Source organism: Notolepis coatsorum (assembly GCF_963971535.1).
Source record: "Notolepis coatsorum genome assembly, chromosome: 15".
In the NCBI taxonomy this organism is placed as follows: domain Eukaryota; kingdom Metazoa; phylum Chordata; class Actinopteri; order Aulopiformes; family Paralepididae; genus Notolepis; species Notolepis coatsorum.
The window spans coordinates 4,940,358-4,957,037 of NC_140179.1; the positions used below are offsets into that span (position 1 = coordinate 4,940,358).

Sequence of the window (16,680 nt, forward strand, 5' to 3'; positions counted from 1 at the left end):
TGAACGTGCGGCACACTTCATAGGTTTAGTTTTGCGGTAAACGAAACGTTGACGTCATAATAAATAAAAAACCTTGTAGTAGTACTGTGATTCGGTCGATGAAAAAAAATTTGAATGCCTACCCACCTTCAAAACCGCTCTCAAAGAGCACCTACAGGAGGCTGCAATTCGAAACTGGCCCCTGTAAATGTCCAAACACCCTCTCACCCCCTCCTTATGTACAGTTCCCTCCCCCTCGTATGTATATATTTACTGTTAGTATCTCTGTTTAACAGTACTGTATATTTGCATATCTTGTATGTCACAAATGTAACAGTACTGTATATCTGTATGTCATAAATGTCATGATTAGATTAGATTTTTATATCTGTATACCTGTATGTTGTGTATGTCATAAATGTCATTATGAATTGAAAATGGGGGACCCTGATGTAAACAAGACGAAAGTCTTTCTCTGGTCTGCATCCCCTTAACAATTGTGTGTATTGAGTTGTACTGTACCCATTCTGCAATCTGTTAATTAAAGTTTTCAATCAATCAATCAATCAATAAATCAATCAATCGATACCCTTAACACTTCCAGTGCCGTTCACGTAGAACTACGTTTCTGTCGCCCAATCGTTGAGTGCCGGAAACGTAGATCTACGTTTTTCTCACTGTATTTCTTTTATTCGCTATTGCCATTCATAATTCAGCGGGGCACCTTGTGCATACTGTTCTGAGTGTGTCTGAGTTGGCAGACGGTCTTATACCGCCCTCTAACGCCTTCGGCCATTATTGCACCCCGTTAGAAACGGGTTAGTTTCTATTCTCTACCGAGCTGCGGCGTGGGGGCGGGTCCTAAACACTCCGGCAAAACACACGCTTGTAGGGATGGTTTGGACAACTGAACCCGCCCGCCCATTGAAGTGCAATGCCCAACAACGTCGGAGACAGGATCGCTGTGGATAACTGGAATGGCGATGAGATTATTGGATTTTTTTTTTGCATTACATCAGAGACACTATATATGAAAGCTTGCGTTGATCTGATATTTATTTCTACAGCAATTGCAGCTATCTGTGTTTTATGTGTATGGCTGTTTGCCGTTGGGTTGCAGGAGGGGGGGGGGGGGGGGGCGCGCCGGTCTAAACCACATTGCATGCGTGCACGACGAAGGATAATAATGATGATCTAGCATTAAAACGGAAATGTACGGATGAAAAAATATTCAGTTTTTTGCATGTTGACCAGAAGCAGCTCACTGAGACTCGACGGCGTTATTAGACCCATAGCTATACTATAAAATATAGGTTTAGCTTTACAAACTACAACTACGTTTACATGGGATTAATGGACGGCAAGGAAGGGGTCACTTCCCGGAAGGGGCGTGGCACTTAATGTGTTAAAAGTACCAGATTCGGTACCCATCCCTACACATGAGTCTGGTTCCCTCTGCTGCGTGCCGTGCATCCTGGTGACACAACACCTCTACGAGTCTGGTTCAGGTTCTGACACTAGGGGTGAGGGGTGGGGGAGGATCAGGATTTACCTCCCTGTCTGTAGTCTGTGGTGTGTGTGTGTGTGGCTGTCACAAAACAGTCACATCTAGAGACCTCAAAACCTACTCTAGCGAGGCCTTTAACCTTGAACTGGAGAGTCTGGACTGGTCAGATGAGCTCAATGGTACACTGGTTGAAGAAACCTGGCTTGGCTTCAAAACCAAATGTTCAACAACACTAAACAACATGGCCCCCCTAAGAACCAGCAGGGTAAAAAATCACGCTGAGCCGTGGATGCACACTGAAATACTGACCGCTATGAAAGCCAGAGACAAAAAATGCTCTGAGTTATGACACATGTAAGACAGAACCCACCTCACCCCTGCCCACTTTGACAACCTAGGTTGGCTTAGAGTAGACGACAGAGTACAGCAACTTGCAATGGGCCTGGTCTACAAGATACACTATACGACCGGGGTGCCCATGTACATGTCAAAATACTTCCCAAAGGTCAGTGAATACCACAACCACTACACCAGAGGAAGCTCAACAAATCATGTTAAACCCAGATTCGGCTCAAACAAGGGACTAAACACGTTTCGTAATTATGCCACAACAATGTGGAACGCCCTACCCAAAGCTGTAAAGGAATGTGAATCACTACCCACTTTCAAAAACACTCTCAAAGAACACCTACGGGAGACTGCAATTCGAAACTGGCCCCAACAAATATCCTAACCCAGTTGTACAGTAAATTACCAAGTATAGCTTTGTCAGTATTCCAATGTACAGTGTACAGTGTACAATATTCTAGAACGTTGACATTTTTTGGCCTATTTATGAATCGTTTTAAAATAAACGCTAGATTATCGATAGTATATGTGTAGGTATGCACGCTATATAGGCGAGCTGAAAATCGATTCTCTTAGTTCCTGATCGCTCGCACAGCCACACACACACATAGGGGAAAAGCTTATTATCTCCGTGAAAACAGGTCTGATTATCCTAAGACTGGTAAAATAGATTCCTTACCTGAGATCAGATGGTATCCAAAAAGATTATTCCAATTCCTGCTACATACTGTAAACACATATTACACGCTGTTCTGAAGCTCCACAATGAATCCGATCGGCTCTGGATACATGCGTGAGAAGTAAAATGTGGATTCCGGATTTTTTTTTTCTCATCCATTTTCATTGAGTCCATTCCAAAAGGGTGCATTACCATCTGGGAGACGATAGGGGGCGCTTTTTTCACATCTGAGCTCCTGATGGGGCTGGTTTCCCAACAGTAGACTCGGTTGATGAAATATGAATTCAGATCGCTAATAAAAAAAATAAAAAGATATTTGTCGTCGTGGGCATTCAGGGGGCGGGCTGATAACACGTGTTATGTCATCCAAAGTGTTAACAATTGTATTGAGCTGTACTGTACCCATTCTGCAATCTGTTAATAAACTTTTCAATCAATCAATGTGTGTGTGTGTGTGTGTGTGTGTGTGTGTGTGTGTGTGTGTGTGTGTGTGTGTCTGTGTGTGTGTGTGTTACCTTGAAGGTGGACAGGCCGTATAGTCGCGTGGTGTGTACGGTCTCGGGAGAGACGTTGGTGATGTTTGTTATAAACTCCTCCAGGTACCGACAGGCCTGCTCCAGGTGGGTGCTGTTAATGATGATCTGGACAAGCTGCAGGAAAAACAAAGGTTAGAGGATGGGTGTAATAGTCTAGTAGCAGTAGTAGTAGAAATAATAGTAGTAGTAGCAACAGCAGTAGTAGTAGAAGAAGTAGTCGTTATAGTTGTAGATGTAGGCTAGTAGTAATAGTAGTAGTAGTAGTAGTAGAAATAATAGTAGTAGTAGTAGTAGTAGTAGTAGTAGAAATAATAGCAGTAGTAGTAGTAGTAGTAGTAGTAGTAGTAGTAGTAGTAGTAGTAGTAGTAGTAGTAATAATAGTAGTAGCAGCAACAGCAGTAGTAGTAGTAGTCGTTATAGTTGTAGATGTAGGCTAGTAGTAATAGTAGTAATAGTAGTAGTAGTAGTAGTAGTAGTAGTTACAGTAGTAGTAGTAGTAGTAGTAGTAGTAGTAGTAGTAGTAATAATAGTAGTAGCAGCAACAGCAGTAGTAGTAGTAGTCGTTATAGTTGTAGATGTAGGCTAGTAGTAATAGTAGTAGTAGTAGTAGTAGTAGTAGTAGTAGTAGTAGTAGTAGTAGTAGTAGTAGTAGTAGTAGTAGTAGTAGTAGTAGCGGTAGTACTAGTACTAACAGAAGTAGTAATCTAGTAGTAGTAGTTGTTGTAGTTGTAGGTGTAGGCTAGTAGTAGCCTAATAGAATAATATATGTCATATTATGCTAGTAGTAGTAGTAGATGTAGTAGAAGTAGTAGTAGTAGTAGTAGTAGTAGTTGTAGTATTAGTCGTAGTACTAGTCATAGTAGTAATAGTAGTTGTTGTAGTATTAGTCGTAGTAGTAGTAGTACTAGTTGTAGTAGTATTAGTAGTAAAGTCAAGTCAAAGTCAACTTTATTGTCAATTTTCTATTTGTGCAAGACATACAGAAATTTGAAATTGCGTCCCCCCATTCCCACGGTGTATATATGAAAAAAGATATAGACAATATAAACACAAAAGTTAAAATATAGGACACAATATACAACACACAATATACAGGACTGCGAGATATGTACAATATAAACAGTAATTAAGATGAGCTTAGTGCAAATATTTTTCTAGCAACAGTAGTACTCCTGGTAAAATAAAGTAAAATAAAGTGGCAGTGAGTGACGTAAAGTGGCAGTGTGTGTCTGTGGGATGGTGTGTGTGTGTGTCAGTGGGGGGGGGGGGGGGGGGGGGGTCCTAGTCCAGAGTCTGTGGGGGAAGAGTAGGAGGGGGGAGAGCTGGGTGTGTGTGTGTGTGTCCATGGTGGGGGGTTCTTAGTCCAGAGTCTGTGGGGGCAGAGTAGGAGCGGGGAGAGCTGGGTGTGTGTGTGTGTCCATGGTGGGGGGTTCTTAGTCCAGAGTCTGTGGGGGCAGAGTAGGAGCGGGGAGAGCTGGGTGTGTGTGTGTGTCCATGGTGGGGGGTTCTTAGTCCAGAGTCTGTGGGGGCAGAGTAGGAGCGGGGAGAGCTGGGTGTGTGTGTGTGTCCATGGTGGGGGGTTCTTAGTCCAGAGTCTGTGGGGGCAGAGTAGGAGCGGGGAGAGCTGGGAGAGAGCTGGGAGAGAGTTCAGCTTCCTGACAGCCTGATGGATGAAGCTAGTCCTGGCTCGGAGGCTCCTCATTCTCCTCCCAGAGGGCAGGAGACTGAAGAAACGCTGTGAGGGGTGGGTGATGTCGCCTGCAATGCAGAGTGCTTTGCAGGCCAAGCGTGTTATAAATGTCCTGGAGGGAGGGGAGGGGGGCTACTACTAGTAGTAGTAATAATAGTACTTGTAGTAATTACCTCAGTTAGTCCTATGTGTGGTTTCTTGACGAGGTTCTGTAGACAACCACTAAGAGTTCTGGTCAGAAGCAGGTTGGTCGACTTACGAAGCATGTCGTCTATCTCCGTTGAACTGGAAAGACAGACAGACAGATTAACCTCTTAACAGTCCTGCAAATTTAGCATGAAACGCCTATCGATTGCATACTGAAAGTAAAATTGGACACTATTCTGGAAACATTTGTAGCAGATTCTGGCCTCTTTTGAAAGGAAACAATCATTTTCTTCCACAACAGGAAGTACATTTACATTTTGTCATTTAGCTGATGCTTTTATCCAAAGCGTCGTACAAGTTTTGTACAACAAGACAGCAGGAAGGGTACAACAAGTACTATTGTCATAGAGTTACAGAGGTTTGAACACACTGAAATAAAGTTTTTTTTCATTTTCGTCTGAATTATTTTGCAAACAGATGCCTGCAGATCTTTGAAGTCAATGAGGAAATGGTTTACTGGAGAGCATTTTTTTACCAAGATCGCTCCTAATCACTCATTTCTGAACAGATTTTTATGAAATTTGGACATGTACTAAATAAGACATCCAGCTCATACATTATTTTTTTTGGAAATACTATATTTGGATATTGCAACTACTACAGAAAAACGTGAGTAACAAGTTTTTCTACAACTCAAGTTCAGACCTATGTTACTCTATTTCATTAGCACTAAAAGTTATCTTTCTTTATTGTATCAGAAACTTTAGAATGTTATCTTTCAAAAGAGACCAGGCTTATGCATGTGCTATAAGTATAAAGATACGCTTTTCAAAAAAGGTATGCAGCCCTTAAGTTCAAGTAAAAAAAATTGCCACTTTTCTGGGCGCCAGTTAACACTTTCAGTGCCCATGACGTCATATGACGTTTTATCAGCCCAATGCCTGAATGCCCCCAACGTGTATTAGCGTTTAATTTTTTTATTAGCGATCTGATTTCATATTTCATCAACCGAGTCTCCCGTTGGTACAGCAGCTCCTCCAGCAGCTCAGAATGGAAAAAAAGCGCCCCCTATCATCTATCCCTGAGTAACTGCACGTCAGTCGCTTAGACTGACCTGGGATCAGTCGATATGTAGAGGCGGAGCCAGCTGGCTCCTTGAGCTGGCAAGCTGTCTGCTCAACATGGAAGTCATCGCGGGACGGGAATCAGCATGGAATATATTCACAGTAGCCAATACTCAATCAATAAGCGTGATCGATTTTTGGAATGGCGATCAGGAATTGGAATGATCTTTTTGGAGAACATCTGATCTGAGGTAAGGAATCTATTTTACCAGTCTTGGAATAATCAGAGTTGTATTCACTGAGATCTCAGCGTTTGCCCTATGTGTGATGTGTCTCTGTGTGCGCGATCGCTGATGAGGAAATCAGAGAATCGTTTTTTCAGCTCGCGTGCATACGTACACATATACTATCGATAATCTAGCGTTTATTTGAAAACGATTCATAAATAGGCCGAAAAATGACAAAGTTTTTGTGTATTCTAGAATATTCCAGTAAACGTCTTTTATCATGGAATCTTTATATTTTCCTTGAAAACGAGGGCTTTTCAAAATGCTATAAAACGAAAATTAACCGATAAAAAAACAATCCGCTTCGACAATGTTGACTGGAAAACGAGTCATTGATAAGCGACGGGCAGATTAGACACATAGCCATAATTTAAAACATAGATTAGGCGTTTTTAACGCTAACATTGAAGTGGATGGTGGGCATTCAACCGATAAATCAAGGTTAAGCTTGGGCTCTGAAAGTGTTAAGAGGTTGAAAAAGACAACAGCAGTGTTTTGGCCATGTAGATGCTACATGTCATAGAGTCAAGATGTCAAGAGATTTATTAGTCACATACATACACGAGACATGTAGTGAAATGAAGGTGGCCATGCCCGCCTTGATTGTGCAAAAAATACAAATAATAATAGAATAAAATAGATCATAAAATAGACATGATAAAAGTACTAAGATAAAATACAATACAATGCTAAGCTTACAAAAAAGGTAATGAGTCTACTACTATACACTATACTATACAATATACAGTTATACTATATATAACTATACTAGCTATACTAACTATACAAAAACATAGATATGTTTTTTAAAGTGACCTTTTATTTTGTGTTTAAAGTGACCTGTAGTGTGTTTGTGTGTGAGAGAGTGCAGGATGTGTGGTGTGTGTGTGTTCATGTGTGCTTGTGTGGAGAGATCATTCAATGAATCCTTCTAAGCAGCAGATTAAAGAAACGTTGTGTGTAGTTGTTTTTAGTAGTTGCATTGTATCCAAAGTTGAACCAAAGTTGAACCAAAGAGAAAGAAAGAGAGAAAGAGAGAGAAAGAGAGCGAGAGCACGCAAGAGAGAGAGCATGCAAGAGAGAGAGAGAGAGAGAGAGAGAGAGAGAGAGAGAGAGAGAGAGAGAGAGAGAGAGAGAGAGAGAGAGAGAGAGAGAGAGCTCTCACTTGTTTTGAGTGTCTGGTATCTCAAACAACGCACACACACAAATCTTGGCTCTGGTAACTTCTCTCACACTTTAGTAGCTACTCACTAACATACGCATGTTCTGTCTCCCATGTACTCACTAACATACGCATGTTCTGTCTCCCATGTACTCACTAACATACGCATGTTCTGTCTCCCATGTACTCACTAAGGGCCCGCGTCCACTTGGCGCATATTTCTGACCGCACGCATCTGTTTTCAATGTATTCCAAAGGGGAGGGAGCGCATGCGGCCGCCTCTAGGAAGTGCGCTGCCGTCGGCTTCTTTTTTCAGCTTTTTTGTGCGCCCGAAAGTTGAAATTTTCTCAACTTTCAGAGCGATGCGCTGAGCTCATTTTCAGACAACCAATCACAGCCATTGATATCTACCACTCTGTTTGTAACCTGACACCGGAGCTGCCTGCCTGTCTGGCTGTCTCCCACAGACCATTGAGATTTGCGACAACACAAATACACTAATAATAATAACTACACGAATACACTACTAAAAAGCTAATAAAAAGCAAAGGGCGAACTGTGGTGTCAGGCAATAACTATATATATAATTAATATACAATAAAGTTATTCAAATATGCTATAATATGTGCAAAACCGCGGCATGGCTGTAGATTTCTTTCTGTCATCTACAAGATGCGCTTCATGCCAGCGCTGCCGGCGCACTCCCAGCATGTTTCAGCTAGAAATATGCGCCAAGTGGACGCGGGCCCTAACATAGGCATGTTCTGTCTCCCATGTACTCACTAACATAGGCATGTTCTGTCTCCCATGTACTCACTAACATAGGCATGTTCTGTCTCCCATGTACTCACTAACATAGGCATGTTCTGTCTCACATGTACTCACTAACATAGGCATGTTCTGTCTCACATGTACTCACTAACATAGGCATGTTCTGTTACATGTACTCACTAACATAGGCATGTTCTGTCTCCCATGTACTCACTAACATAGGCATGTTCTGTCTCCCATGTACTCACTAACATAGGCATGTTCTGTCTCCCATGTACTCACTAACATAGGCATGTTCTGTCTCACATGTACTCACTAACATAGGCATGTTCTGTTACATGTACTCACTAACATAGGCATGTTCTGTCTCCCATGTACTCACTAACATAGGCAGGACATGATCCGGTATCATATAACAGAACTCTGGATGGTACTGGGTCAGTATAACAGGGTGGATGGTTCTGGGTCAGTATAACAGGGTGGATGGTTCTGGGTCAGTATAACAGGGTGGATGGTTCTGGGTCAGTATAACAGGGTGGATGGTCCTGGGTCAGTATAACAGGGTGGATGCTCCTGGGTCAGTATAACAGGGTGGATGGTCCTGGGTCAGTATAACAGGGTGGATGGTCCTGGGTCAGTATAACAGGGTGGATGGTTCTGGGTCAGTATAACAGGGTGGATGGTTCTGGGTCAGTATAACAGGGTGGATGGTCCTGGGTCAGTATAACAGGGTGGATGGTCCTGGGTCAGTATAACAGGGTGGATGGTCCTGGGTCAGTATAACAGGGTGGATGGTACTGGGTCAGTATAACAGGGTGGATGGTCCTGGGTCAGTATAACAGGGTGGATGGTCCTGGGTCAGTATAACAGGGTGGATGGTCCTGGGTCAGTATAACAGGGTGGATACTCCTGGGTCAGTATAACAGGGTGGATGGTTCTGGGTCAGTATAACAGGGTGGATACTCCTGGGTCAGTATAACAGGGTGGATGGTTCTGGGTCAGTATAACAGGGTGGATGGTTCTGGGTCAGTATAACAGGGTAGATGCTCCTGGGTCAGTATAACAGGGTGGATGCTCCTGGGTCAGTATAACAGGGTGGATGGTCCTGGGTCAGTATAACAGGGTGGATGGTCCTGGGTCAGTATAACAGGGTGGATGGTCCTGGGTCAGTATAACAGGGTGGATGGTTCTGGGTCAGTATAACAGGGTGGATGGTCCTGGGTCAGTATAACAGGGTGGATGGTCCTGGGTCAGTATAACAGGGTGGATGGTCCTGGGTCAGTATAACAGGGTGGATGCTCCTGGGTCAGTATAACAGGGTGGATGCTCCTGGGTCAGTATAACAGGGTGGATGGTTCTGGGTCAGTATAACAGGGTGGATGGTCCTGGGTCAGTATAACAGGGTGGATGGTTCTGGGTCAGTATAACAGGGTGGATGCTCCTGGGTCAGTATAACAGGGTGGATGCTCCTGGGTCAGTATAACAGGGTGGATGGTTCTGGGTCAGTATAACAGGGTGGATGGTCCTGGGTCAGTATAACAGGGTGGATGGTTCTGGGTCAGTATAACAGGGTGGATGGTTCTGGGTCAGTATAACAGGGTGGATGGTTCTGGGTCAGTATAACAGGGACCACAGCATTGGTTTTCAAAGTATGGCCAGGGAACAACAGACAGGTCATGATGGGAAGATTAACATTTACAATGTAGTGCTTGTAAAGTAAGCTGAATAAAACATTACAGGTTAGTAGGTTTAGGGTCTTATAAAAAAAAATCTTGGTAAGTCTGTGCACACAAACACAGACACCCACCCACAGACAGACACACCCACAGACACACACGCACACGTTAACATGGAGTTGTGAAATAAATGTGCAGCTGCAGCATAACCATGAAGCCAGCTGCAGGACACCTGCTGTTCCGATGAGGATTACATCATCACAGAATGTTACAACCACCTGACAGTGGAGCTCTGAGTTATGGTTAGGGTTAGAGCTGTTTCCCCCAAGCCTGTTTTTGGGATTCAAACGCTCGCCAGGGTTTTTCGAAACGGACGTTCGAACCATCGTTTTTTAATCATGCAAACAATTGGCTCCTAAATAATTTTTTGACTTGACTTTAGGCACAACCTCACATTTACGCATATAACGTAGCGCATATGTGCATATTGCTGCGGTTATTAAGAGTAGTAGTACCTACTTACTGGATGGAAATCCATTTTGTGAATACATTTGTTGAAACGACATCTTTGTTGGCCGACGGCTCCTGCTATCTTAACGTTAGCAAGCTAAACACGCATAGCTTAATTAACGTGCATAACATAACATACCTGTGTAACGTTAAGTAACTTGTGTTCCGCTGGGAAAATGCAGCATCACTGCATACACTTGGTTTAATCCAAACGTCCATTCGGAAACGTTGTGTTATGAAATAAGACGGGTGAGTGTGAGTCACTCAACTCTCTTTTTTGCATGATTGATTTATTTCCTGATAATAATGTAATCCCTCTAACGTGCGCTCGAACATGGCAAAACGCTCCCGTGCACATCTGAAATCTGTCGCGCACAGAAACGTTTGTGTAAAATATGCATGTAATAATAATAATTATTATTATAATAATAATAATAAATAATATATCCTTCTTAGCAGACTTCTTAGCTTAACATCCCAGGGAACTAATGGGATAACTGGGGATGTTGTTTGCTCCTGACAAGAGTCTCAGCTGAACCAGAGTTGAGAAGGTAGTGCAACAAAAAATATTTATTTTTGTTTTTTTTACACACACATCCGCGACCCACTCAAAATGGCCCGGCGACCCACTTTTGGGACCCACCAGTTGAGAAACACTGGACTAGATTGTGTTGTCTGTGTTCGCTCGTGACTTTCGATTTATTGTAAACACAACATAGTACTGTGATATTCTGATATACCGGTATATCACATTCTGATATATATTTTTCATGTAAAAAAATAAGTATAATTTGTGGCCTACCTGTGGTGTGGTGTATAATCTGTGGCCTACCTGTGGTGTGATGTATAATCTGTGGTGTATAATCTGTGGCCTACCTGTGGTGTGATGTATAATCTGTGGTGTATAATCTGTGGCCTACCTGTGGTGTGATGTATAATCTGTGGTGTATAATCTGTGGCCTACCTGCGGTGTGATGTATAATCTGTGGTGTATAATCTGTGGCCTACCTGCGGTGTGATGTATAATCTGTGGTGTATAATCTGTGGCCTACCTGCGGTGTGGTGTATAATATGTGGTGTATAATCTGTGGCCTACCTGTGGTGTGATGTATAATCTGTGGTGTATAATCTGTGGCCTACCTGCGGTGTGATGTATAATCTGTGGTGTATAATCTGTGGCCTACCTGCGGTGTGATGTATAATCTGTGGTGTATAATCTGTGGCCTACCTGCGGTGTGGTGTATAATATGTGGTGTATAATCTGTGGCCTACCTGTGGTGTGATGTATAATCTGTGGTGTATAATCTGTGGCCTACCTGTGGTGTGGTGTATAATATGTGGCCTACCTGCGGTGTGATGTATAATCTGTGGTGTATAATCTGTGGCCTACCTGTGGTGTGATGTATAATCTGTGGCCTACCTGTGGTGTATAATCTGTTATGTATAATCTGTGATGTATACTCTGTGGCCTACCTGTGGTGTGATGTATAATCTGTGGCCTACCTGTGGTGTATAATCTGTGATGTATAATCTGTGGCCTACCTGTGATGTGATGTATAATCTGTGATGTATAATCTGTGGCCTACCTGTGATGTGATGTATAATCTGTGATGTATAATCTGAGATGTATAATCTGTGGCCTACCTGCGGTGCAGAGACTCTGAGAACTTGAGGCTGGCGTAGATGAACTCTTTGACCTGCGTGTAGATCTGAGGAACTGACTGGGACATTGGAAGCTTCTTAGGAAATTCCTGCTGCTCACTCACACACACACACACACACACACACACACACACACACACACACACACACACACACACACACACACACACACACACACACACACACACACACACACACACACACACACACACACACACACACACACACACACACACACACACACACACACACACACACACACACGCACACACACACACACACAAATAGTATTAGTTGAATGACTTGATTGATTGATTAACTGATGCACATATCACTTTAAATCAAACAAATCAATGACTCAAGCCCCTATCCAGTGTGTTTTGGAAAACATTTGAACTACAAACCTTTTCTATCTCAGCGTCGTGGAAAGGGAAGCGGCTGACCACCAGTCTGTATTCCTCCTCGGTCTCCACGGGGATAGGACTGTAGTTATCTTGCTCAAAGATCTCCCTGGGAAGAGTTACACCATAGAAGTAGGGCAGGTAAAAAGATCCAAAACAATCAATATTTTTTTTTTTTTTTTATTATCAATTCATAGAATCCTGAGATAGATCTTTTAAACTTATTTTTTTTTTAGTGGATGTGTGAAGATTGTTGCTAAACGTTATTTCTGTAGATGTTTCTCTAGTTTGCCTTGTGCTGTGTGTGTGTGTGTGTGTGTGTGTGTGTGTGTGTGTGTGTGTGTGTGTATGTCTGTGTGTATCTACCTACCTGAACACCAGAGACCATTTCTTCAGCAGAGTCTCATTATACTGATCTCTGATCTCAAACAGGAGATCAAACAGCCTGTTCACCGTGAAGCCATAACCCTGTGCACACAGAACCAATCACAGAACCATTAATGTTACTTTCTATGAGAATTGTATCAGACATGACTTGGACTTCAGTAAACAGGTCATGTATAACCTGAGATCATCAATTACCAGATGTATTAACATGAGATCATCAATTACCAGATATATTAACATGATTCACCAATTACCAGATGTATTAACACATTGAGTGCCACGCCCCTTCTGGGAAGTGACCCCTTCCTTGCCGTCCATTAATCCCATGTAAACGTAGTTGTAGTTTGTAGAGCTAAACCTATATTTTATAGTATAGCTATGGGTCTAATAACGCTGGCAAGTCTCAGTGACTTGCTTCTGGTCAACGTGCAAAAAACGGATTCTTTTTTCATCCGTACATTTCTGTTTTATACCGTTTTGAATATAGTTTGGTTGCTTCTGAGTAATTCCAGGGAAAAGACACGAAAACAGCGTTTTTGTGTAATTCAATAAACACATTGTCATTTTTCGCCTGATTATCGGATCTTCCTGAAATCAACGCTAGATCATCATTATTATCCTTCCTTGTGCACGCATGCAATGTGGTTTAGACCGGCGCACCCCCCCCCCCCCCTCCTGCAACCCAACGGCAAACAGCCATACATATAAAACACAGATAGCTTCAATCGTGGTAGAAATAAATATCAGATCAACGCAAGCTTTCATATATAGTGTCCTTACCTGGTCTCTGATGTAATGCAAAAAAAATAATCCAATTATCTGATCGCCATTCCAGTTATCCACAACGATCCTGTCGCCGACGTTGTTGGGCATTGCACTTCAACGGGCGGGCGGGGTCAGTTGTCCAAACCATCCCTACAAGCGTGTGTTTTGCCGGAGTGTTTAGGACCCGCCCCCACGCCGCAGCTCGGTAGAGAAAAGAAACTAACCCATTTCTAACGGGGTGCAATAATGACCGAAGGCGTTAAGAGGGCGGTATAAGACCGTCTGCCAGCTCAGACACACTCAGAACAGTATGCACAAGGTGCCCCGCTGAATTATGAATGGCAATAGCGAATAAAAGAAATACCGTGAGAAAAACGTAGATCTACGTTTCCGGCACTCAACGATCGGGCGATAGAAACGTAGTTCTACGTGAACGGCAACCAAATGGTTACCATGAGATCATCAATTACCAGATGTATTAACCATGAGATTATTAATTACCAGATATATTATTAACCTGAGATTATCAATTACCAGATATATTAACCATGAGATTATTAATTACCAGATGTATTAACCTGAGATTATCAATGACCAAATATATTAATCTAATATTATCAGTCACCAGATGTATTAACCATGAGATTATTAATTACCAGATATATTATTAACCTGAGATGGATCAGTTACCAGATATATGAAATTGAGATTATAAATCCAACATCCAGACCCACCTGCAGCGTGTCGGCAAAGATGACGATGAGGTTCTTCAGCTCCAGCACCAGGTCCGGGTCCTCGCAGTACGACTGGAGGAGAGACGAGGAGACACGGTCAGCTCTACCACTTTGTTTAATCTAACTGACTCTACTAAATACAAACGTGTTTACTGTTTAGTGTCCAGAGCCGTCCCTAGACTTTTGGAGGGCCCTAGTCAAAGAAAATAATTTGGGGGCCTTTCCATTTTTACCTTAACCCCTTTACTACCACACTACATAAGGTTAACCGTCTGGTAAAGCGGTTTAGACATTTCAACGTTCAGTTGAAATGATGTTTGACATGATGACTAACATTTGGAGGGGCCCTCTGATTGGCTGACTGACCTTCCTACAACCAATTAAATAACGAGGAGGGCTTTGATTAGAGAGACTGTCCTGTAACCAGGGGGTCACAGGTTTGATTCTTACACCAACAGTCTCGGAGGGAGATGAGAAAATACTAAATTCAGATTTCTTTCTGAGTTGATCAGATAAACACAGCAGTCAGCACAGCACACGTGGAGCCTTCTGGGTCATACATGTTCACCCTTCTGGATCATACATGTTCACCCTTCTGGATCATACATGTTCACCCTTCTGGATCATACATATTCACCCTTCTGGATCATACATGTTCACCCTTCTGGATCATACATGTTCACCCTTCTGGATCATACATATTCACCCTTCTGGATCATACATGTTCACCCTTCTGGATCATACATGTTCACCCTTCTGGATCATACATGTTCACCCTTCCAGCTATACTGACCTGCAGAGGCTAACCGCGGTAACTACCATTTATTTTCAAATTCTAGATATAAGTGAAATCTCAATATCTGTTTTATCTTGTGACAAAGTTGCAGAGTTAAATCGTGCTCTGTTTTTAGAGAAAAGGGGTATAAAGAACTACAAAATCACTGGATAGTCAAATAACTTTAAAGCCATTTTTCTCAGTTTCACTGTTTGCCTAGTTATAGGGAGGTGTAGTGGTGGTGACGTCATTGCTGTTTCCCGCGCGGTCCACCCTCCTTGGAACCGCCATGTATTTCCAATGGACCCATTTCTAAATCGTCTCATTTAAAACACATAAAGCGTGAACATTGGCACGGTGTACCTTTCTGTGTGTATTCATCCACAATCTATAGCTCAACGTGAAAAAAGTCGCAATTAATCGCAAAGGTAGCAAAATAACAACGTTTATGTTTTCGTTCACGGAGGAGCTACACGTCTCTCTGGCGCTGCTGAGCGACAGGCGTTCTACTGGTCAGTGTAGTTCTTTTTTAACAACTAATTAAAAACCTTATTTATTTCAACCAAAAATGCTTAAACAATAATGTTAGTGATAGAAGGGAAAGCTTGCCAATGTTCATGAGGCAGAACTGTTACAATAGCCGATAATACATTTTACCGATGATGAATCCCTATACGGGTGGACCACGCGGGAAACTAAAGTGACGTCACACTACACCTCCCTGTTGCGGTTAGCTTCCGCAGGGCGGCATAGTCTGTCCACCGTCTGAAAAGAGACATGTTCACTTGTTCCATGTGCTTCACAGTGGCCCCCAGGGTCCAGGGGCCCCGGCATTTAGACAGAGACACATAGATTCATTTGACAACTGGTAGAAGTTGAATATGACGAGGATCTCTGCTTCTCAACATTCCTTCAAACAGATACGTATTTTCTCTTTCTTTCTACCTTTACCCCCCCTCTCTCTCTCTCTCTACTTTTACCCCTCTCTCTCTCTCTCTACTTTTACCTCTCTCTCTCTCTCTCTCTCTCTCTCTCTGTCTCTCTCTCTCTCTCTCTCTCTCTCTCTCTCTCTCTCTCTTCTGTGAGGTGTATGTTTACGTACTTGACTTTCTATTTTATACTTATTTTATACTATCTTTTTATTTTATCTAGCACACTCTCGGGAGCAAAACAGAAAGAAGCATTTCATGCAAAAGTATTCTGTATTTCTGTATGACAACTAATAAAGAAACTTGAAACTATGACCTGGGAGCCTGGTTACTAGTTAATAATTGTCAGAGGGAGCCTGCCACTGTCCACACTGCCCCCCACACACACTCCCACCCCCCCCCCCCCCCCACACACACCCCCCCCCCCACACACACACACACACACACACTGGGGAGTGTGTAAATCATTATGTTAATAAGATGCGACACAGGACAGCAGTCTCCTGCCTCTCTGTTTACACACACACACACACACACACACACACACACACACACACACACACACACACACGCACACACACACACACACACCTGTAGGCCTTGCATCGGGCTACTTGTAAGATGGCTTGTTGAAGCTCTATCAAGGTAGAACGACAATTTCTAATCTATGA

General features: G+C 42.7%; 1 protein-coding gene across 1 annotated transcript in view; it reads right to left on the bottom strand.

The window, feature by feature from the left end:
* The window catches only part of LOC311241641 (exocyst complex component 6-like), a gene marked incomplete at its 5' end in the record, with an annotated part of 58,061 nt that overhangs the window by 31,554 nt on the left and 9,827 nt on the right, over window positions 1–16,680 (bottom strand). The window contains 6 exons of the mRNA XM_084330518.1: window positions 3,029–3,163; window positions 4,913–5,024; window positions 12,001–12,110; window positions 12,423–12,528; window positions 12,790–12,887; window positions 14,306–14,377. Coding sequence (XP_084186644.1) covers window positions 3,029–3,163; window positions 4,913–5,024; window positions 12,001–12,110; window positions 12,423–12,528; window positions 12,790–12,887; window positions 14,306–14,377 — 633 coding nt within the window. The remainder of the gene's footprint in view (window positions 1–3,028; window positions 3,164–4,912; window positions 5,025–12,000; window positions 12,111–12,422; window positions 12,529–12,789; window positions 12,888–14,305; window positions 14,378–16,680) is intronic.